General features: G+C 37.9%; 1 protein-coding gene across 3 annotated transcripts in view; it reads right to left on the bottom strand.

Annotated features, from left to right (window-relative positions):
* schip1 (schwannomin interacting protein 1) overlaps window positions 1–23,544 on the bottom strand; it is a 255,728-nt gene that overhangs the window by 40,102 nt on the left and 192,082 nt on the right. For 2 of the 3 annotated variants that reach the window (XM_028464367.1, XM_028464368.1), the window contains one exon: window positions 20,629–21,393. In XM_028464367.1, the coding sequence (XP_028320168.1) occupies window positions 20,629–21,393 (765 nt within the window). Of the gene's footprint in view, window positions 1–3,979; window positions 4,244–20,628; window positions 21,394–23,544 lie in introns of those variants that run through there. The other variant, XM_028464372.1, reaches the window with a different exon arrangement.

The raw sequence follows: 23,544 nt of genomic DNA, 5'->3' as shown, positions 1-23,544 counted from the left end.
GGTTCGGCGTGTGGGCGAAGGATGAACTGGTGTGTTTTATAGTTCCTAATGTCCGCTATAGAACAGGCTGACACTCCCTGCTACTGAGGTCAGGATAGAGTAAGTGTATAGTTTGAATAAATAAGTGGATCAATAGATCAATTCAGTTGTCTGTGGCTCTGATTCTTCGGTTTCAACCTGCAACTGCATTTGCTAATAGTTTCTGACACTGAGTGCTCCACATTCCTCCAATTATCAATAAGAGATAAATGTACTTATTTCTGGTCAGCTTTGTTATCTGTGTTTTAGACCAGGGATGGGAAACATTTATTACAGCGGGGGCCACAAAAATGTGATTGTCTGACCCAAGGGCCACATTATCAACATTCACGTCAGCATTTAGAATAATGACCAATCTGAACATTAACAGAGGAAAGAGATAAGGGGTTGAGTTGGTTTTTTTTTGTTTAGTTTTGCTGTCAATTAGAACATCTTTTTGAATCTCATGCTGTTGTGTGTTCTTGTGTTTGCATTGTGTGGTACTGAAGTTATCCCAATGAAAAAAAGTGCATTGAGCCAGTCGTCCTTTGCATTTCAAGCTGCCCATTACTGGAATGTATTACCTGTAAATATTAGGGACACTCCCACATTTAATTCATTTAAAACCCGGCTAAGAAAATGACTTCAGAGTAATCTGAACTGCGATCATCAGCCCCGATAGTCAAGAGTTTTCTTGCATTTTATTTTCAATCTATTTTTAAATATGAATTGAACAATTTAATGAAACTGACTAATACATTTTAAAGAAGGTGAATTATAAAGTTTTATGAATGTTTTAAAATTGTTTTATTGTACTAATGTTGATAGATTTAGTTGTAAGGGTGACTTTTAACAGCTGTCCAGGAACAGCTGATGAAAAATAGCCATTGGGCTAACTCTGGTACATTTACTTTAATGTTGATTAATGTACATTGTCCCTGTCAAATAAACAAAATAATAATAAGGATTTTGTGTATTTTTAGAATAATTGTCTGTATATTCTTTGTCATTTTGTGGATTTTTTTAAAATTATTTTTTTTGTTAATGTGTATATTTTTCGTTATCTTACGTTCTTTTGATTAATTTTGCGTATTTTTCTGTTTGATGTAGAGTTATACCCCGAAAAGGGAATAAACACATTAGGAAGGACAAGGGAAAACAATTAGGATTTTACAACTTTTATTCATAGCTGTTTACTATTATTTTACCTCTCCACAAAAAAAAAAGGAAAGTTAAGGAACCTGAAGAACAGAATAATGTGAGTTAAACACAAATAAAGGACACAAAAAACCCCAAACCATCCCATATCCTTAAACTAATTAACTTTAAACAAAGTTTACCTGGTGGGCCGGCCAAAAAGAAGAAAAAGATGCGGTACTGGGCCAACCCTACACAGGGCCATAGAAGCCAGTACCACATCCAAACTAAGAAAGAAAAAACCCAATCTACTCCTGAAAACCAACTGAAAACGAAAACAGGACAGCCGGTCCCATCAGAAACAAACAAAACATACCTAAACGAGAAAAAGAGAAGCGCAGGTGGAGGAGCAGGAACAGACCGCCGCCCGAGCGAGAGAGAGAGAGAGCGCGCACTCCAGGCCCAGCCTATTTATAGGCGGAGCCGTAGGCTTTTCAAGCGCCTGAAACAAAAAATCCCCATGTTGAAAAACAGTATAAAAATAAAGAAGAGGTAATTTAATCACAACCAAAAACTACCTTATAACCAAGAAATAAAAAGAACAATGTCTTAAAGTCATATAAATGTATAATATAATAAACATAAAGAAACTTGCAAATACCTAACAGTAGGCTATTTGTGATGTGAGTCATAGATAGCACAAAATTAGACCGAGGGCCTCGTCTTTGCTTTAGAATAATAATAATGAAACGCACAAAGAGCAAAAAGGGCCAAACCTTGGTGAAGGAAAGAAAAAGCAATGAATGAGATGATCATATAGCGATTACTCTTGCACATCCACTGTTGCAGAAGATGAAGAGAGCAGCAGAGACAACACAACCTTCCTCCTTTTTCCACTTTATCCAATCTCTCTGACCATTTTATATCTCCATTAAACCCCTCTGGTGCCCTCTCTCTGCTGTTTTTTCTCCACAGTTGCCCTTTGCTCTTTTCCTTGCGTCGGTGTGTATGTGTGTTTGTAAGTGTGTGTGTGTGTGTGTGTGACTGTGGGTGGGTTGTGAGTAAGGGGCGCTGGCTGCCTGCTCGTTGCCAGGTTACTGGTCTAATTGAGAGGCCTCTAGAGACTAGCTGTTATCAGAGCCTGAACTCACTGTTTCGCTTACTGGTTTCGCTTCATTTTTCTTTCCCATCAGATCCCACCACACCCCGTAACAGAGCACCTCCATAAATATCACCCCTTCCTCTCGTTGAAGCTGCGTATAAACTGACAGATCTTCTTCCAATCCTGCTTATCTCTCATCGTCTCTTTGCTAACACTAGTAAGTTGTTTTTTCTTCTTTTTGACAGAGTGGATCGAGAAGACATTTCCCGTGACAGTTTTATCTTCATCTTTCTGTCAAAGCATCCTCCTTTTAAGCATCACTTTTTTCTGATTATCTGATGCTCTTTCATTCCATTCTGGCATCGTTCTCTGAATCCAACTCGTCTTCATCTATGATTAAACATGGTGGAAAAATCTTTATCCTGTTACACAATAGCTCCCAATCTCACACAGGCACCACTCCAACTCCAATAACACGCTAAATACAAAACATGTAAATCTCTGGGTTTTTGTTTGGTATTGTTGTTCTTAATGGCTCGATTGGAATATTTATTTGTGTTGTTCATTTAGTTTATTTGATTGGATTTTGCATTTGTTAATGGTGAAGAATGGGGTAGGACTTGACAAGCCTAGGCTTCTTCCTATCCCATGTCGAACGACTCAAAGGTGTAGTATATTGTATTTGACTATTTTTTTTAAAAATTTTATAGAGATTTCTGTTGAGATTTGTTTCTTCATTTTCATAAAAAAATTGTATTCCTTCGTTCGAAATAAATAAATAAGTGAATGTATAAATAAATAAATGAATATATAAATAAAAACATGAATAAAGCATTAAGTCAATTCAAATATTGTGTTAATTTACTTTAAATATGGACGGAGTTGTATTAAAGCTAAATATTACTAATATTATCGTTTCAGGTTTGATGTATTAGAGTTGCTGAGTTAATCAAAAGCTATAAAAAAAAAATCTGTTCATGTTTCTTTAATGTAAATACTGCCTAGTGGTTGGATTTCAATTTTTATGGTGAAGTTTCTCTCTGAAATGAGACGCCTCATCATTTTTTTTTTTTTTTTTTTTTTTTTTTTACAAATCAAAGGCACGACATCTCCCTTTCCTGTCGTCTCATCTTCCTGCTTCTGCCTTTCATCCACCTCTCTGCTCCTTCCCACTCTCATACTCCACTGCATTGCAGATTTCCCTCCCTACAGGGAGACTTATAGAACGGCACAGTGTTGGTGCTTTGCTTTAAAAAAAGGGGAGATTAATCACAAGTTCTTTATGACTCCCCAATGCACCATCAGTTGAAGTGGGACTCTGCTCCCCACAGCTAACCAGAATCAAAGCACTGTAGTCAGACCCTCCCAAACCTGCACGTAAACTTCATGCCTCATTGACAGCAATAGATTAGGCTGATAGAAGAGAAGTAGGAGAGAAAGGTAAGACATTATTCTCTTGAGTCAAGTGCATTCTTAACAACCAGCCAGTCAGATTCACAACACGATCACGTAGCTACAACAAGAACAGGCCAATACTCCCACACAAGTCTGAGTCAACAGTGTCACACAAGTGCTACAAACATGCAACAATGACTCAGTTTTAAATGTAAAGATCAATGTTACAAAGATATAAAGTGATCTAACTTCATATCATACAACCAACATTGGAAATTCTCCACCACTTTGTAGCAGGTCATGTAAGTTGGGCTGGAGAGAAACTACCTTGTAAGAACAGTTTTCCTGGTGGACCATCCTTCACAACATCCTAGAGTGGAGCTGAAGGAGCAGTAGTGGGACTGGAACCAGATTCCCAGCCCTGCAGCGGTATTCCAGCGTAGAGGACAGAGGAGGTTTTACTTCTAGTTCCAAGCTGAGGTTAAACTAAATAAAATCACTGCTTTAATCAGCCTGTGTGTGTGTTTGTTTCTAAAAGCCAGTCTGTTTGTTAACAGCAAAGGGCTGGGACTGATCGCTGCTTCCCTAAAACTGAAAGAGGGAGGGCTGGGAGAGACTGGAGGAGGAGGGGTGTGAGAACAGGAAAGAGAGAGAGAGAGAGAGGGAGAGAGGGAGGGAGCAGTGAAACGTTGAGTCCATTCCCAGCCGCCTTTTCTCTTTCTGCTGTGGACTGAAAAAAGGGGGAGGAGCTGAGGGTTGGAGCGTATCCAGAATTGCATGATGGGGAGAGGGACTGGTGGAAAATGGACAGTGTGGGGTTAATGTCAGGCTTGAGATATTTTTACTATTATAATAAGTTGTTCTGGATGGAATTATTAGATAATGGCAATGGTTACATTATGTTTTTTTTTTTAATTCGGAATTAGTTATTCTGAATTCAATCATTCAGATTTAAAGTGTTCTGCTTCGTGTTTACATGGAAATAGTAATTCCAAATTGAGGTTTACATGGAAAACCAGTTTATTCGGCTTTATTCAATTCTGCTTTAGGTCTGACACAGGAGTTATTTCAATCCCAAACCTCTGTTTGTGCTACAAACTAGGGGTGTCCCAATCTGATATTGATATCGGTCCAATATTATCCAGAAAGCAAATATTGTATTTTATCGGACTGCATCTAAAATCTCCGATATAATAAATATAATTTTATTTATTTATTTTTTCAATATAGTATATATATATATATATATATATATATATATATATATATATATATATATATATATATATAATTTATTTTATTCAATCATAGAATATTCTTATTCTAAAAGGTTAATTATATTTAATCCATTAGTTTATAATAAATGGGTCTGTTTTTTTTAATAATCAAGCCTTTTCTAACATTCCACACTACAAATCAAGTAATAAAGGTATGTATGATTTGTGCTGATATCGCATCGGTTCGATATCGGTATCAACCAATACGTAAGGCTGCAATATCGGTATCGTATCAGAAGTGAAAAAGTTGTATCGGGACACCCCTACTACAAACTGATTATGAGGAAACTCAGATATATCTTTGCATTTAAAAAGTACTTGAAAATGTCTCCTACCAATCACTGACAACACATTTCTTTGTTTAATTCACATTTAATTTCTTATATGACTGGGAGTTATCGATCCCTTGTCCTTTTTTGCATGTCTAAATAAGAATATATTTCTATATTTTGGTAACTGACCAACAAACATACAATAAAATTACAGGTAAAAAAGGAAGGTTGATTAAAGCTTGTGTTGTCTGTTGAAGTAATGCAATGTTCCCCTCATTGTTTCCCAGTCTCTACGTAGGATTATAATCCCATGGTGGCAGATGGGCGCTCTTTAATCTACACACAGGCCAACCTAGTTAATCGCTCCCAACTGTGTCTCCACTCGTGCATCCACCAGATATTATTAACATACTTTTTCCTTGGTGACGCCAGACTCTTTACTAAAAACACATATTTATAATTAAAAGTGCTGCCATTTATGTTAAATATGAATCAACAAAATGTTTGAATAAAAATCATTTCAACTATTTAATCAGGGTTTTTTTCCCTGAAAAATAACCGCATGTCTTTACTTGATGTTTAACCATTTCCGTGTGTAAACGGTTCAGACAGTTCGTGTCAATTTTCATGTTAAAGAGTTATCTGCGTGAAAGCTAACAAGCAAAAATAATACTTTCTCTTCCTTATTTTTGGGAACCCACTGCTATCTTTTGCTAACCTTGGGGCCAAATCTGTCCACCAAATAATATTAACATGCTTTTTCTTTGGTGATGCCAAGCTCTTTGATTAAAAAAACGCCACATATTTATAATTAAAAGTGTTATCATTTATGTTAAACATTCAAAAACAAAAATGTTGGAACAAGAATAATGTGAACTATTTATTCAAGGTTTTATTTTTTGAAAAAGAATGGCTTGTGCATGACTGTGCAATGTAACAGTGTTTGTTTGATGAGAGATGCATCAATGAAAACAATAAAGGTATTGTTTAATGTTGAAGAGTCATCTGCATAAGAGCTAACCAGCAAAAATACTACTTTCTCTTCTTTGTTTTTGGTAACCCACTTTCTGCTAGTTTTTGCTTATCTTGGGGCCAAATCGGTACAGCCTGTATTGATTTCCCTTCGGTGGTGATGCTTTGGCCAATAAGACCAGTCGAAGGTTTAATGACCTGGAAGTGGATCAATGGGCTTCCCGCTGCTGAGGTCTCTCACCTAAACCCTCCACATGTCTGACTCTGGGTTAGCTTTCTATTTCACGCCCAGCTGAGGCTGCATCTGTGCACACCAGCACACAGGAACTATTTCCTTATTTCTCCTTTCCTCTGAATATAAATGCACATGGATGATTTTACTTTCAGATACAAATGCACACACGCACACGCACACACACACACACAGAGAGAGAGAGAGAAGCACAAAACTTTGATATTCAATATTAAAGAGCCGCGCTTTGATGAGGCATTGCTTTTCTCTCCTCAGTCACCATGGCAGCCATCACTCCAAACAACTCCCCCCCGCTGACCTTCAAATGGTTGTCAAGGTTACAATTTGTATCCCTGCACAGGTGGAGATCAAGGCAGCGTCTATTTATCTATACTTATCAAAAATAACAATAAGAGACTGCATGGCGAGCAACTTATTATTTCATTTTATGCACACGGAGCTAAAGTAAAATCAAGCAAAAAATGGCTTGTTGTGTGTTAATTACATTGGTATAATGAAGATGGAGAATTACATAAGAGAAAATCTGTATTTCAGCCTATATTTAGTTTTACAAGCTATTCAACAAAAGAAAAGTTAATTTCTACATAAATTATCTATTTTGAATTTATAAGAAGGTTCATCACCATCATCAACGGAATAAGACCAGCGCTCACATGATGTGAAATGAAAACTGAAAAATGTAAAAAAAAATAAATAAAAAAAACAGAACATGTACGTATGAATGTACAGAGAAAAAAGTTTAAATGTATTTCAAGATTATGACTAGAGCTGACTGATTATTCGGTGTAGCCGATTTTAGCTATCACTGATTAATCGGCATCAGTCAATAGCCCATAATACAGTAAGTAACTATCTGATATTGTATATTCTATATATTATTATCTATATATTATAAATACTGTCTTTTTGTGCTGAGCTTTCTGCATTATAAGCAGTAATGATTACAAAATGACAACACTGGGAGAAGTGCATGATTTCATTGTTTAAAGTTACATTTTGCCATTTTTAATTCATTCATGTTTACTGTTTAAGATTTGAGCAACTTGACTTTTGAATATTTTATTTACATGTTTTTTTGCAAAAATACTTTGCAGCAGTTTGTCTTTTCTTATTCATCAGTGGCTTCACAGTCCTTCTGAATAATTACAGATGCTTATTTTAATGTTTAGCTTCTTTGTTTTGAATCATATTTTGGGTATTATCAGAATTTGTGCTCATGTACAGTATATATCTTGTGTTAAAACCCTCAATATCGGTTGCTGTCCATATCAGTCAAAAAAAAGATTTTTTATTTACCTGCATACAGGAAAAATTCAGCTAAAAATTTGCTGCTATAGTGTTTGGCTGATGATTAATGAGAAGCGTCCTCAGCCACCCTTTAGGCTCCGCCCCCGTTATCCTCTCACAGATCAGGATAAATTTGTGTTGGGTTGCTATGTGGGCGTGTTGTTATGAACATTTAGCTTTTCTCTTCTACTTATCTTTATTATCCCGACAACCAGTCATTACTCAGGTGTATTATGTCATTAGCGCGGCTATATAAAGCGTATTTACAGCACAATGCATTCACCAAAAAAAAAATAACAGTTCATCATAAATCACTGAGTGATTAAAGATGCCCTACATTTATTCCTAAGTAGGACAAAGTGAAAGTTATAGTATAGGTGGTAGAAAATACAGAACTCTGAGTTCTGCTGAAACACCTCTTCTTTTCTCCCACTAACAGCTTGTCTTCTCTCTGTTAAGCCTCCATTCTTTCTACAGCTTCATCCTCTCTTTCTGCCCTTTTAGTGTAACTACATGTGCCCTCCTCTCAGCATCTTTCCGTCTCCATCCCCCTCGTCTGCGTTTCCCGGTGCCCTCTGTGCTTCAGCGGGAAGCTTTTAGTGCGCTGACATTTTGTGCCTGTATGAAATCACTGCATAGCAAAGCAGGTTGGCTGAGTGTGAGGGCCAGACTCTGGCAGTAATGAGCTGGCTGTGACAGGGAGGAACTGATGCGAGAGCTCATGGAGTGCACGTCTGTGTGTGTGTGTGTGTATGCATGTGTGTGTGTGTGTGTTAGGTTCAGCCAGCAGAGGTTGTTCTAATGAGGGCTGCATGTCTGCAGTCAGTGCTGGAGACGCTGAACATGCTGGGATCACTAGCCTTTATTATTGTTTTTTTCATATTCCAAAACCATTAGAGCCCATTAAAGTTTATATTCTGTTTAATATAATGAGTGACCACCAGCTACACTTGTGCAATGACGCAGATTATTATGGAGAAGGACTATGACTCACTAATATGAATCATAAACACTGGTAATTAAACCTGAATATTACATTTGCTCTACCGTAATTGTGCCTTGTCTTGATAACAGAACAAAAAACAAAACAAAACCGATGCCCGCAGTGCAAACACAGGTTTGTCTGACACAAACGTAATACATATGATTCATTCAGCTCCACCTTGATTTTATGATCAAAAATACAATATATTCCCACTCTTCTCTCTACAAGCTTGGATAGTTAGTGTGGAAAGAAGACAGATGCAGATATGTTGGTGAATTAATAAAATAAACTGTTGGGATAAATGGAAGATCAGTCACCTGGAAAAACTGTTCATAAATAACCATTGATTAGTGCTGGGCAATACGGTCCAAAAGTTATATGTCAATAGTTTTTCTCAAAATGGCAATACATTATATACATTTCTATATTTTTAACTCAATAAATTCTTACCAGAAATACAATTCTGGGTTAAATTAGATGATGCAAAATGCCACACAGGCACATTTACGAACAAACAGCTGCACAATATGTGCCACTTTTGGCTTTTTCTCCTATAAGGGACAGCATGTGTGAGTGAGTTCTGTAGTGTGGCTTGTTTAGGGGAAGGTCTGGGTTAGGATGCACTCAGCAATCCATCTAACAGTGCATTTCATGCTGAGAAGTGGCAAAAGTGCCAACTTCTAAAATGAGTATTTTATTAAAAACTATGGTATAAAATATGAATAAATCCATATCGGCGATATTGTAATTTTCTATATCACCAAAACAAAAATCGCAATATATCTCAACTCTCGATATATTGCCCAGGCCTACCATTGATGTGTGTTTTTTGGTAGCTGAGGACATCAGCGTCTTTATATTGAGCAACATATGAAGCATCTCAGCAGGAACTGGCAACAGTCACTTCTCTGCACACGCATGAACAAACACAAGCCCACACACACACACACACACACACACACACACACACACACACACACACACACACACACACACACACACACATGCAGACAGCAGAATGAGTAACACGTGTGTTACAAATACTCACATGTTGACATCATGCATGTGTTGTGTTCTTATCTGTGTACATATATAACCCTAGTGTTCATTGCACGTCTTTTTTTTTTCTTTCTAAAAATAGATAAAAACACATGCTCTATAATTGGGAGCAGAGCAGGCGAGTGCTTCATATTTTAACTCCACCCAAGTTGCTCTAGTTTAAAGGCAAGCACACAAACAAAGGCTAAGCTTTGGGACCTGGTTTTATCTGATGAACGATAGATTGAAAATGTATTTATTTTGGAAAAAATCTGTACAATATAAATAAATAGTATGTTCAGGTTTAACTTATTCAGACAGCTGTTACTTTGGAAATCCACTTTGATCTCCTGACACGTTTCGACTGTCAACTGCCAGTCTTCGTCAGAGGCGTCTGCTGATCGCTTTGATGTTTCCTTTGAAGTTCCCTTTCAAGTTCCCTTGACTTCAGTGTAATAATTCCAGCAAGATTATTTTTGAATAGTATGTTTTGCTTTCATTTTTTCAGACAACTGTTACTTAGGAGATCAAAGTAGATTTCCTAAGTAACAGTTGTCTGCATAAATGAAACCTTAACATACTCAAAAAGAAGACAAAAAGAATCTTGCGGGATTTAATTTAAATAAATGCCTGAAGAGTAATTATTCTCTTTATGTGGTCCCGTGTAGAAACCCCCCCCCCCACAAAGAAACACATGGTTATTTCTTGGTTTACTCAGAGGCAAAAAGTCATCCTGTGTTAGTCTGTATTTTTATTTGTGATGTAGTGACTGTAGCCCACCAACTGACCAGAGGCCATAAAATAAGTCGTCTAGTCACAGTTACACAAATCCTCATTTCCTCTGCACTGCCACTCACAGCCTGCACCACTCTTTGATAGTTTTCATAGGGCAAAAAGGGGGAGATGGGAAAAGGAGGGGGGGAATGGTCTCCTACTGTATTTTGGCCTTTTTGAGAACATGAAGCTGTAATATATCCAGACAGAAGAGGAAGAAAGCAATTAGCTGAGAGCAGCAGTGAAAGTCAGTGGGAGTCTGGACGATAGGAATACAGGAGAGAAAGATGAAGAATAAAGATTTGCAACAGTAAAATTAGTTTATATGGTGTCTTACAGTTCAAGCTGTGACTGGGTTTAACAGCTCACCCAGGTTGTGGTGAATCATGGGAAATAAACCAAATGAGGGGTGTGTTAGTTTGAGTTGTTAGGATGATCTAACAGACGTGTTGAGTGTAGACACAGGGTGACGGTAATGTTGCTCACCAAATAGTTTGCAACCTCCTTAAGTCTCTTCCTCTTTAACGGGTGTTTGAATGGAATGATGCATTGCTGACTTTTATTGGTTCATGGCTCCTAAATCGTTCCCAGAACATTCATTTTTGTTTGCTTATTGGGTTGACATGTCATTCCCATCCCTTTATATCTGTTAAAATAATTGTTCGATGACGCTACACGAGGGAGTGTCACAGTCATTTTAGTTCAGGGGCCAAATACGGACCAGTTTGACCAAAAGTGGGCCACAGGTTTTTGGATTGGAAAAAGAGCAAATTCAACATGAATGTGCTCTGGTTTTGCACTTCCACGTATAAATGAAATATAAATGATGACGCGTGTGAGTATATCAGTCCCTGCAGGATCTTCACTTAAATTTCCCTGATTTTGTGGAATCATTTGAGGAAAATTTGTCTGATTTTGGACATTTTTTTGAGTTCTTTCAACATTTTCAGATTAAAAATGACTGCTGTCATGTGATATAAGAAGTGGAAAACTGAGCCCTGCAAATATTGTGGATTTGAATTGAATTGTTGTAGTGGGAGGGGCTGAGATATCCACAACTGAATTACGGTAGTTGGTAATTTACAAAATGTTTCATGTTTTTTTCTATTGTATTACCTTTCTTGAGCGGGCCAAATTTGATGCTCTAAAGGGCCGTATTTCGCCCTCGGTCCTTAAGTTTGACGCGTGCACTACAATGTTTTGATTTTTACAGATATTTAATTGACTTTTACTATTTTTAAGTTTCAAATCAAATAAATTCACAATGATGATAGCCATCTATGGCAAATAAAAAAGATGCTTAGTTTATTGTTTACATATGTATTGTATACAGTATATTTGAATACTTTGCATGTGACCACGCCCCCTTTCTCTCAGTGCCAGCTCTTTCTGGCTTCAATGGCTTGTCCTGACTCCGCTGTGTATTGAGCTCAGTGTTCAGTGTGAATGGTTGCTTGTCTCTATATCTCATTCACGCCAAGTCTGTGTGTGAGCCCAGTCATAATGCTCTTTTGTCTGCATTTGCCACATCTAAGCACCATTTTCCCCAATTCCTCTGGTTAAAGCTCATTAACTGCTGTGAATGTACGCCTGTTTGAACAGTAGTATAACTATTCCTACCTGTGAGCTTAGTGTTATGGCATTCTGTCTCTAATGTATCTGCTGTCATTAGGGTTGAACTGTTCAGAAAAGGTTTCCCTCTGCCCTGTTCTGATTCTTGAAAGAGAAAGACTGACACAGGTGCACAGCATATCACTCTATTTGTGATTTAAAAATCGAGTTTAAAACAGAACACACAAATATAGGGAATATAAAAACCCGATCAAGTTCATGTAATACAACATGTGTTATATCGTTGTTTAAAATGTGTCAAAATTATCTAAATGTAAATGTGAAATGTAAATGTTAAATCGGTCATAAAGTGTAACGCTAAATGTTTGAGAGGCGCTGACCTGTCCCACTTTGCATAATTTCTAAACATTTAGCTTTACACTTGGTGACCAATTTAACATTTAGATTTAGATTGAACATTTAGATGGACATTTAACATTTAGATTGAACATTTACATTCAGATTGAACATGTATTTATATTTAATATTTACATTTAGATTGATTTTTCATGTGTACACATTCTTAACAATGTGTTTTATGTGAATTTCTGTCTCAAATGAAAGAAAAATGAACTAAATGTTCAAAATATGTCAGTTATGAATGCCTTTTCTTTTTTTTAGGGTTGTTTTCATTCTGCAGCTCACAGACAAATAAGAATTATTCAAAACAGCCTCATAACCTAAAGATTTGCCTATCCAAATCTAGATTGTGCACAATACAGGAGTGTATTCTTTCATTTAGAGATGAAAAAGGAAACAGCTCTAACAGCCTGCGCTTGCAGAGATATGCAGAGATTCAAGATGTACAACTTTGGTTTCTTTCAGAATTTTACAGTTTACAGAAATAAAGAATGAATATATCATGTGGCAATTCAACAATGAAATATTTTTGGTTTTGTTTTAACCACACTGGTGCATTATTTACACTGAAAATGCCTGGAAATATTGTTTAATAATTTGCTGGTTCTTTACCTGAGTTAACTGCCCAGCGTGCTGTGAGGTATCCAACGTTAAGATGAAACGTAAAATATTCTGCCAACAAAAAAAAAGGACAAAGAAGAGGAAAAATGTCCTCACATTTACTAAACTACTCCAGCGTCTGTCAGGATATTACGAGAATGAAAACATCCACTTTGCTTATTTTAGTGAGGAGTGTTTGTGCATTTGTCTAAGTGTAGCCTATCAGGAGACTCTCAGGCGCAGACATGCAGGAGGGTGTGTGTGTGTGTGTGTGTGTGTGTGTGTGTGTGTGTGTGTGTGTGTGCACATGAAGGTATGAGCTTCGTTGTGCAGAGGGCCGGGCGTGTTTTAGCGGGTATAGACACATACATGGACATACTTCCTCCATCACTTACATAAACACACACACACACACACACACACACACACACACACACACACACACACACACACACACACACACACACACACACACACACACACACACGGTAAAACTTGAAGATTCCTCTCCTTCAGACTAACTTTTGGCACATGCAGTCTTTTATGATTCTAAATCCCTTCATGTTCGCTCACATGATCACAACCACATACCTGACCCCAAGTGTCCTCTTACTTAAAGACCATCTACTGTTTTTTTAACCATCTGTGGTTTCTTTTTGACTCTAATTAGAGCTTTTGTAGAGTTTAGACCTATTTATATACTTTACAACTACGTTGAGGAATTGTCAAACCACATAATTTTCCCTCTACTACTCCTGGCCTCTCTCTCTCTCTCTCTCTCTCTCTAGACGTGGCACAATTGAAGGGGTGAAGGTAGTAGTTAAGTTGTTAGTGGAGGGTTGTGCACACAGTTCAGCAGTCTATACAAAAACCCAGCACAAAGAGGAGAGGAGGAGGGAAATAAGAGCAAACCCAGATATTTTCCCTCACCTCTCACAACTTTGTTCTTGTCCTTTTATGTTTCCCAGTCCTTGATAGCCTCTCTGGGGCAGAACAATAGTCAACATTTGGTCTGGCCCTTCACCTTTCACCTTTGCTTATTTTAGTGAAAAGTGTAGTAAATAAACGCTGGTGAAAATTACCTCCTTGGCGAAGATAATGAGATTTTTTTTTTTTACATATTCTATATTTTATCAACAAAAAAATGTAAATATAAATTCTAAACATTTCCAATAAATACGGTAGATTCCTCTTTTCTTTTTTTCTTTTACCACAAAATCACGTATCTTCTATACATAATATATTATGTATAAAATATATAATAGTGTTTTTCTTGGAGTCGCAGACAAACTGTATTAAAAAGGCAAGCTCAGCTGTGTGTGTGTGTGTTTGTGTGTGCGCATGTGTGTGCGTGCGTGTTAGAAGTTTTCAAAGGCTTTTCTGCACTTTTAAAGTAGGAGTGGTGCTGCATGCTGCAGGTCTCAGCACATTCCCTATCTTTAAATCCACAGTTTGCCTGAGGGTTGTTTTTAAACTGTGAGTAAGTTTGGGTGTGTGCACACTTAGATTGAAAAAGAAGTAGCTTATAGGCATAGATTTAACGCTTTTTGACTCTGTACCTCACGCAACACGCACAGGTAGACCTTTGAGCATGTGCAGCACCCACAAGTAACCCCGACCCCCTCTTTGACATTTTAACCTCAATAATGGATCGGAAGAACAATGTTTTTCTTCCCCTCACGGGGCTCTGGAACAAAATGCAGGGTTATTAGCAGTCTGATCCCGGGTGTACTTGGGGTCCCTGTGGGCCCATCTCTGCCACGTGTCTCTGAGGTTCATTAGAAACAGATTAAGCTCAGGTTACAGCGTTACTAATCATCAGGAATCCTTCAGGCCTCTAAGTGAACGCTGTCCAGCTGAGGCCGAGATTGCATTAGAACCACACCCTAAGCAAACACACCTGCAGCAGTGTGTTAACTTTATACATGCTCAACTGATATTTTTTAAAAAAACCCCACAAGGGTAAGGAATGGGTATTTTTATCATTAAGAATAAAGTACCTGTAGAATGAACGTTCCTCTGCTGATGTACTGAGAGGCTTTAAAGCAGGGGTGTCAAACTCGTTTTAGATCAGGGGCCAAAAACGGAGCAGCTTGATCTCAAAAGGGCCACAGATTTTATGCGGGAAAATGAGTCATTTCAACAATAACGCATGCATGAATAATAAAGTATATAAGACACCGACCATATCCAAGCAATAAGTGACAGATATCAGTCTCAACAGGGTTTTCACTTTAAATTTCCTGGATTTGTGACCAATTACTAGGGGTGTGTATTGCCTCACATCTGGCAATAAGATTTGTATCCCGATACATAGGTCACAATACTATACGATACAATATATCCCCATATTAAAGAATAAGGCGATTATTGTGATTTTTTTTTTTTTATATATGACTTAAGAAACAACTAATCTGTAAATGTGTACACCTTCATGAGAACATTATGTATGAAATATATTTTATTGGCATATTTTACACTCAACAACTTAACAACAAATAAATGCAGAAAGTTTATACTTTCTTTTTAGATTTTATTGAAAAAAACACAAGCTGGTTAACATGCCCAGGTTTCAGTGCACTTGTTTGTTCAGTTACAATGTCTCCTGCAGTGGAAAAGACTTTCCTGGTTAAATAAATGTAAAAAAAAAAGTAATTGATTTTGACTCGATCCGAGAATCATGTGACGTAATATCGCGATATATCGGAGAATCAATTTTTTTCAACACCCCTACCAATTACTATTTAATATTAAGGAAAATGTTATGTAATAATTTGAGGAAAATGAAAAGATTTTGTAAGAATTTTGAGTTTTTTCAACAATTTTACAAAAAATGACTGCAATAATGCGATACAAGCACCGGGAAAACTGTGAGCACCCGCAAATATTATCGAGTTTTATTTACACAATGATTTATGTTTTCTCTTAATTTCTACTTTCTCCTGCGGACCTAAGTAGATGCTCCAAAGGGCCTTGAGTTTGACACGTGTGCTTAAAAGTATTTGTTTTTGTGCATCTGTCACGTATTATGTCATGTGCAGCGATTTTATTGGAACATTGTTGATTTTGTCAAAACAGCTTTACTTAACATTAACGTGGTAATTTTTTTCAAATTATGCCATAGGTCTCCTGACCTGACTTGAATTTAAAGATTCCTAAATTGTTTTGTGAAATTATTTAATACTACATAAACCAAAGCAGATCTGCCTCTGTCTTCCATATCATTGACCTTGTGATAGAGTGGATGCCTGTCCAGGCTGTAGCCAACCTTGCACCCTGACTCTGCTCCGATAAGGAAGGTGGCTATGAAAAACAAAACAAAAAAGAGATGAGGCTGTTGCTTTTTCAGCCACTGCTCTGAATCTGTAGTCTCTAGGGATTTAACGATTCACTCAACTCCCGATACGATTCGATTCACGATACTGGGTTCATGATACGATTCTCTCACGATTGAATTTACAAAATGGGACTGTAGACAAATGATACCTGAAAATTATTTCCTTATTTTGGGGGGGAAATACTGTACTATTTTCCTCTTATTTTTCATTGTCAAAATAATTCCTTGATAAACTATTCAAAACAATGCAATTTAACTAAAAATAAATCTTGAATGAAATAAATAAAGGAATAATACAAATGAAGAAGAAGTCTATTCATTTAAATTCTGGTTCTATAGTAAACAATGCAAAACTGCATAATAGTTAATTTTCTTTTTAAAAGTGCAAATGAAAATGTATTTTGTGCTTTAACAATTGGAAGAAAAAAAACAGTCATTGTTACCGACAGAGCTAATAGAAAAACGTGACTTTTACAGATATTCACGTTTAATTTTCACAGTATCGATGTGAATTGTGATACCTATGAATCGATTTTTAACTGCCTTTCGATTAATCGTTACATCCCTAGTAGTCTCTACGTTCAATAAAGAGGCTTTGGGACAGAGGGTGCAGAAAGGACATCTGTCTTAATTCTGCACCTTATCCTGCCTCCGGCTCAGCATCCTCAACAGGAAGTGAGGAGCGTTAGCTTTCTGAGAAAAAATAAAGCAGTAGAACATTGGTTAGGAACACTGCCACAGCTGTTTGTCTCCTTTAGGACACGGCACGCGTGTCTTCTCAATGTTTAGGTGTGCATTGTGTATATATATATATATATATATATATATACTGTATATATATATATATATATATTATGAATGTGCTCTTATGTCTGACTTTAATAAAACTGCGATTTTTTAACATGTGGTAACAGTTTATTACAGACTTTGACAATTTCTTGATCTCTGTGATGGTTTTCTAAAATAAAAAATAAAACATAAGAGATGTAAAAGACGAGCTAAATGAGACTCCAGGCACTTAGCAATCACATCCAGTTATATTCGCCTTGAGTTTCTGCATGTCCTTGCCTACTAAAAGCACAGACGATTCGGGAGCTTAAGTATATCCCATTGGAAACAGCAACTACATTCCTTAAGAAAAAAAAAAAACACCCCCTCAAACACACGTGCTTTCACACCAATGGATCCTGAAAGAATATCTAAATATTTAATAGCTTTTAAAAACACACCCCCCAGTTTCTCTGAAGTGTTTATAATTATACAACAAAGAAGAAGAGGATGCTCATGATGATGATCTTAAGTGCCATTTGAGTGTGTTTGTGTGGTTAACTATCGAACCAGGCCAATTAATTGCTAATACTTGTTTTGCACTTTCTTATTATACAGTATATTTAACTTAAAAAACTACAGTAAATCTGAAATTTCAGCCGTCAGAAAAACATATTTAAAATTGTTCTGTTCCTCCAAACATAATGAAGTCCACTTCAAAATTCTAAATTACATTTATAAATTCAACTGGATGTGAAGAGTTGCTACTTGGGCAAAACAAATGTAGAAACAACAAAACATTTATTTTACAAGTGTGAAATAGTCCAATCTATATGGAAATCTCCAAATGATCTGTTGTTTTCTAAAGTTATAAACATTGATTTCTGGTTGTATTCAAATATTCAATTTGGTATCTTCCTTGAGAATAAAAAACATCAAATCCTGATCAATAAACTCATTATAATAACACCATATTATATGCACAAATGCAGATATGCTGAATGCCCCTTCATCGTCTGCTTTAAATCGGAGATTTTCTTGTTTGGATGATACTTACATAATGAAAATGTCCATGCAAGAAAATTATATAATTTGATACTTAGGTTAAATTTATTAAAAAAATTGTACAATGTTTTTGTTATTTGATCTCTTATATTTTCCTTATATTTTGTGTGCATTTTCACATGTTGCTTTGATTGTTGAAATGTATTTGGTGGTGTATTTAGTTCATGTTTGTAGATATTGTGCATAGGGGTGTCCCGATCCGATATTGATATCGGTCCGATATCAGCTTGAAAACGAATATCGGATATCGAAATCAAAATTCCGAATTTCCATCCATCCATCCATTTTCATACCCGCTTATTCCCGTTTATCAGGGTCGCGGGGGTCTGCCGGTGCCAATCTCCGGCTCTCATAGGGCGCTGGGCGGGGATACACCCTGGACAGGGCGCCAGTCCATCACAGGGCAACACAAACAGACAACCACTCACTCACTCATACACTCCTATGGGCAATTTAGAGACTCCAATCAACCGTACAGTCATGTTTTTGGATTGTGGGAGGAAGCCGGAGTACCCGGAGGAAACCCACGCAGCACGGGGAGAACATGCAAACTCCACACAGAAAGGACCCAAGTGTCCACCCCAGGGCTTGAACCCAGGACCTTCTTGCTGTGAGGCAGATGTGCTAACCAAGCCGGTGGCTAACTAAGCCACTGTGCGCCCCATTCCGAATTTCCGTTTTTTTTTTTGGTTTTTCTTCCAATTCATTTTTTATTTATCTTATTCAGTTGTAAAATACTGTAGATATGATGATGAAGGTTAAAATTTATGTAACCAATTGGTTATTAATAAATGGGTCAGTTTTTCTCATACCTACTGTTGCTGACTATTGTTTTCTGTTGGAGTCACATCACTTGATCAAGCCTTTTCCAACATTCCACACTACAAAATAAGTAATTATCGCTCAATATCGGTATCATATCGGAAATGAAAAAGTTGTATCGAGACATCCCTAGTTGTGCATCGATGCATAACCGAAGAGGTTGTTGCATGTTATCTTGTTTATTATTAAAAAAAATAATAATAATAGTAAAAAAAAACCTTTCTTATTATATAGGGATGGAAAAACAGAAAAAGCATGCAAGCTGCAGCAGTGAAATAACCATAAATGCAACCCCAGAGGAAGCAATGGGACTTCAAATGATTGGGGTATAATCATGTGCCACCTGTGTTTTTTTAAGGCGGACCATCCAGGGTAAGTTTACATGACTCCATCTTTGAACCTTTAGCACTGTTTTCACTACAAACATGCAAGACACCAGCTGAGGTTATGAAATTGTCAGTAACTGTGAGAATTCTCATGTTCCTTTTGCGCCTCAGGCCGAGACAGAATATAGGGACAAATGCTCTCTTTAGGATTTTTTTTTGTCAGCACAGGTCAGTTATATCACAGCTAGCTACCTGGAGGGGAAAAGTCATCTTCCTCTATTCTTCTAAAGCATACCATGAGGGTCTTCTCTGCTCTAGGCTGGACAGCAGGTAACGAACACATGAGCCACATGGCCTTGAATGGTTCGGTCTTCTTCCTGTCCTTTTCTTTTTCTCCCTTGTTCCTTCCACTCATCCCCCCCCCACCACACTCCTCTCACAGCATTCCTTACATGCTTCAGGGAGACAAAGGGAGGGGAGTCATTGTCCCTGTGCACTGAGAAAAATGTCTTGCTGCTTACATGTCAATAGAGAGTGGCTTCATCAAACATCCACCCTTGTGTGGACTTAAGGCAGTGGCTGAGCTGATTGTTGGCAGTAAAACTACAGACGATGTCAACATTTTTACAGGTTACTCCCAAAATATCAAATAAAGGCTCTGACTGTGACTTAAAAGGAGTGATAATAACTTTACAAGTGGATTTTTATAAGCCTTTGGAGCAGAGGGCTCAGGTCAGACCATCAATGCAACAGTGACACCTTCTGGTATAAATATTACACAACCACAACAAAACAGTTTTTTTTTTTTTTTTAAATCAAAGAAGTCAGGTGAAATTCTGAGTTTAGCAACAAGCACTTGGAGTACCACAACTACTGTGTCTGGTTTTCTTTCTGCTTCGGCTGCTTAAGATGTTTCAGCTGCTATCTGTGCAAATCTGCACAACTTTAATCTCTGTTTCACGCTGCCTTCATTTCCCTCCAGCTGTGTATGATCATCTGATGGTAAGGTTAATAGCACAGAGCACATAGCTTAACGCTACATTAGTAAGACTAATCCATCTTCTTTGCTTTAATGAACCTAACCTTGTGTTTTCTGGATCTATCTGACATGGATAACTTTTGGATCAGTCCTACAGCAGAACATGTGAGTGTGACACGCTAAAGAAACAAAGCCCAAAAAAAAAAAACTTTGACGCCCAAGCAGTTAGAATAAATCTTTGCACACTCACTGAGGTGTAACTGATCTTGCCCATGTTGTGGTTCTGGTTGTGGTTGAGGTTATGGTTCTCCTGCTCCCTGCACTGCAGCCCAGCCAGGTGTCTCTCCAGAGCAGCCCAGTCCATGGTTGGCAGAGGCTCCTCCTCAACCCCCTCTGACTCTTTGTATCCTTGCATTAGTCCTCCTGTCCTGCCACTGCCTCCGCCTCCTCCCCCACCACTGCCACGACTCCCACGGCCTTGGCTGGAGCTCCGTCGACTGGCTTTGGGAGTCCCTGTGCCCCCCTGTGGTATTATGGGGGAGTGGATCTGTTCATTCATAGGCAAGATCATGTTACCATTCTGTTTCAGTTCCTCTGATACAACAGTGGCCGAGGTGGCAGTGCATCCGCCCGGGGCTGGCAGGGGCTGGACAGTCTTCACATCCTGGAATTCTTCAGCGAGGCTGTGGCTATTTAAAGTCTTTTTGTAGCCATCGCTGACATCAATAACATTCCCAACGCCTTCTTCCTCCTGTCCAGAGAGCTGTGGAGAGCTACAGTCATCGCCATACTCACTCTCCCATTCTTCTATCACTTTCTTCTTATATTCTTGGTAGTCCTCGTCCTCCTCATAGTCCTCTAAAGTCACCAGGTCAAGAGAAGGGGAGGATTTGTAGTCGTCCAGATTGGCCAAATCAAGGGAAGGTGAGCAAGGTGTGACCTTGTTGGAGTTGGACTCTGAGCTGGAGCGACTGGACGCATCACTCCCCAGGTCCATGCCATCCTCCCGGTAATCCTGAAACAAACAATAACAGAGAGGGAAAAATGAGACTAAATGCATGAAAGAGAGGCTTAGAACAAAAGATTTGATTTTGGTGAGTAGAGTGCATAATAGGACAGGAAATATATTTAGAGGGAAAATATTATTAAGGACATTTCGGGAAGTGTGTTGGGTTTGATAGTAACACTGTTGTGGTGGTTTCAGACCACCAACCACAAAGCACTTCCTGCCATGCAGGAACTTTCTTTATGCACAAAATGATCCAGTCGCTGTCCCTGCAGTTCTCTCACCCATGACTGTACTGGTTTGCACCTCCCTCCATACCTTCACTTTGCTAACACATAATCTCCCTCCTTTAACATTCCTCTGCATTGGTGAAAGGGAATATGTGTACATTAGAAGGGCTTGTGCAACACTTTAACACACAGCTACAGTGAAGTTTGTAAAGGGGAGACCATGATCTCCAACCCTCATTAACTACTACATTTAGATTCGAGACAATAATGCAAGAACAAATTATGGAGTCTATACTAAACACAACAAAAGTGTAACATGCATTAACTCACCAACATTGACCTGTGATGGAGCCCCGAACAACCCCTGACTTAAGTTTCACTGTTGTTTACAATCCTCCACAAATCTCAACCCAACTTGCATCACTCCCCAGGTGCATGTCACAAATCTTTTCTCCACCTGAGCCTTGCCTTTAAACAGCCATTAAGTCTTTTTCAAAAGCAGAGTGATTTATAGTACCTAATCCCTTTGAAAAACCTCATGAAAAACACACATATAAACAACATATAAAGTACGTAATGCACTGACAATAACCAAGCCATTAACGATAAATCACCACTTTAAATTTTCTTGGTTTTGTGACAAATTTTTATTTCATTTTTGGATGTTTTGTGGAATAATTTGAGGAAAATGGCATAATTTGGATACAACTGTGTTCTTTCAACAGTTTGAGATTAAAAACAACAGCCACCATGTGATATAAGTGTGGGAAAAGAGTGAACCCTGTAGATATTGTGAAGTTTCATTACATTTGTGAATTTGGAGTGACTTAGATATCAATAATTGGTTTATTTGGTCTTTTTTTGACAATGATTCATGTTTTCTCTGTCATTTTTACACTCCCTGCATGCCACATTGAATGCCTTAAGGGGCCGAATTTGGCCCCCATGCCTAGACTTTAACACATGTGCACTCGAATGTTCAAAAATGTTAATTAAATGATCAATAGAAACTTTTAAAAAAGGAAACACAAATCAAACCTAATTATAAAATATTGTTAACAGTGTGGATTTTGATTGAATCATTGATAAATGGCAACCAGATCAAACTAGCACAAACATTGCTGTAATAGTGTTGATTAAAATAGGGATTCTCAACTAGTGGGTCGGGACCCAAAAGGGGGTCATGGACCTGTACTGGACAGGTCGCAGACAGCTGATTAAAAAAATCTATATTTAATGTGTGTCTCCTGTTGGACTTGTCTTTTCTTTTGAAAGAAACTTATTTTGACAGGCATGCTGTGAAATACATGTTGCACTGAAAAAATAAATAAATACATTTATTTAAAAAACAAAACAAAAAAAGATGATACATGTGTGTTCTCAACAGCTATTTAAAAAACAAAGCTACATTTAGTTGGTTGATTTCTGAAAAAAAAAAAAAAAGTGGGTCACAATTTAATGATCTTGGAAAAATGTGGGTCCCAGGGTGAGACCAGTTCAGAACTACTGGGTTAAAACATGGGATTCAACATCCATCCATCTATTTTCACACCCGCTTCGTCCTATTTCAGGGTTGCTGGAGTCTCCCGGCGCCCATCTCCGGCTTGTACTGGGCGCTCGGCGGGGGGTACACCCTGGACAGGGCGCCAGTCCACCACAGGGCCACACACAGACAATCAACCACTCACACCTAGGACAATTTAGAGACTACAATCAACCTTACAGTCATGTTTTAGGATTGTGGGAGGAAGCCGGAGTACCTGGGGGAAACCCACACAGCACGGGGAGAACATGCAAACTACACACAGAAAGGACCCAAGTGTCCATCCCAGGGCTTGGACCCAGAACCTTCTTGCTGTGAGGCGGATGTGCTAACCACTAAGCCACTGTACGCAGGATTCAATATATTATTGTCTATAATATTAAATAA

This window comes from Gouania willdenowi, chromosome 13 (assembly GCF_900634775.1).
Source record: "Gouania willdenowi chromosome 13, fGouWil2.1, whole genome shotgun sequence".
In the NCBI taxonomy this organism is placed as follows: Eukaryota; Metazoa; Chordata; class Actinopteri; order Blenniiformes; family Gobiesocidae; genus Gouania; species Gouania willdenowi.
Note: the sequence above shows the minus strand (reverse complement) of the source record. Positions and strands in the feature narration are given on the sequence as shown.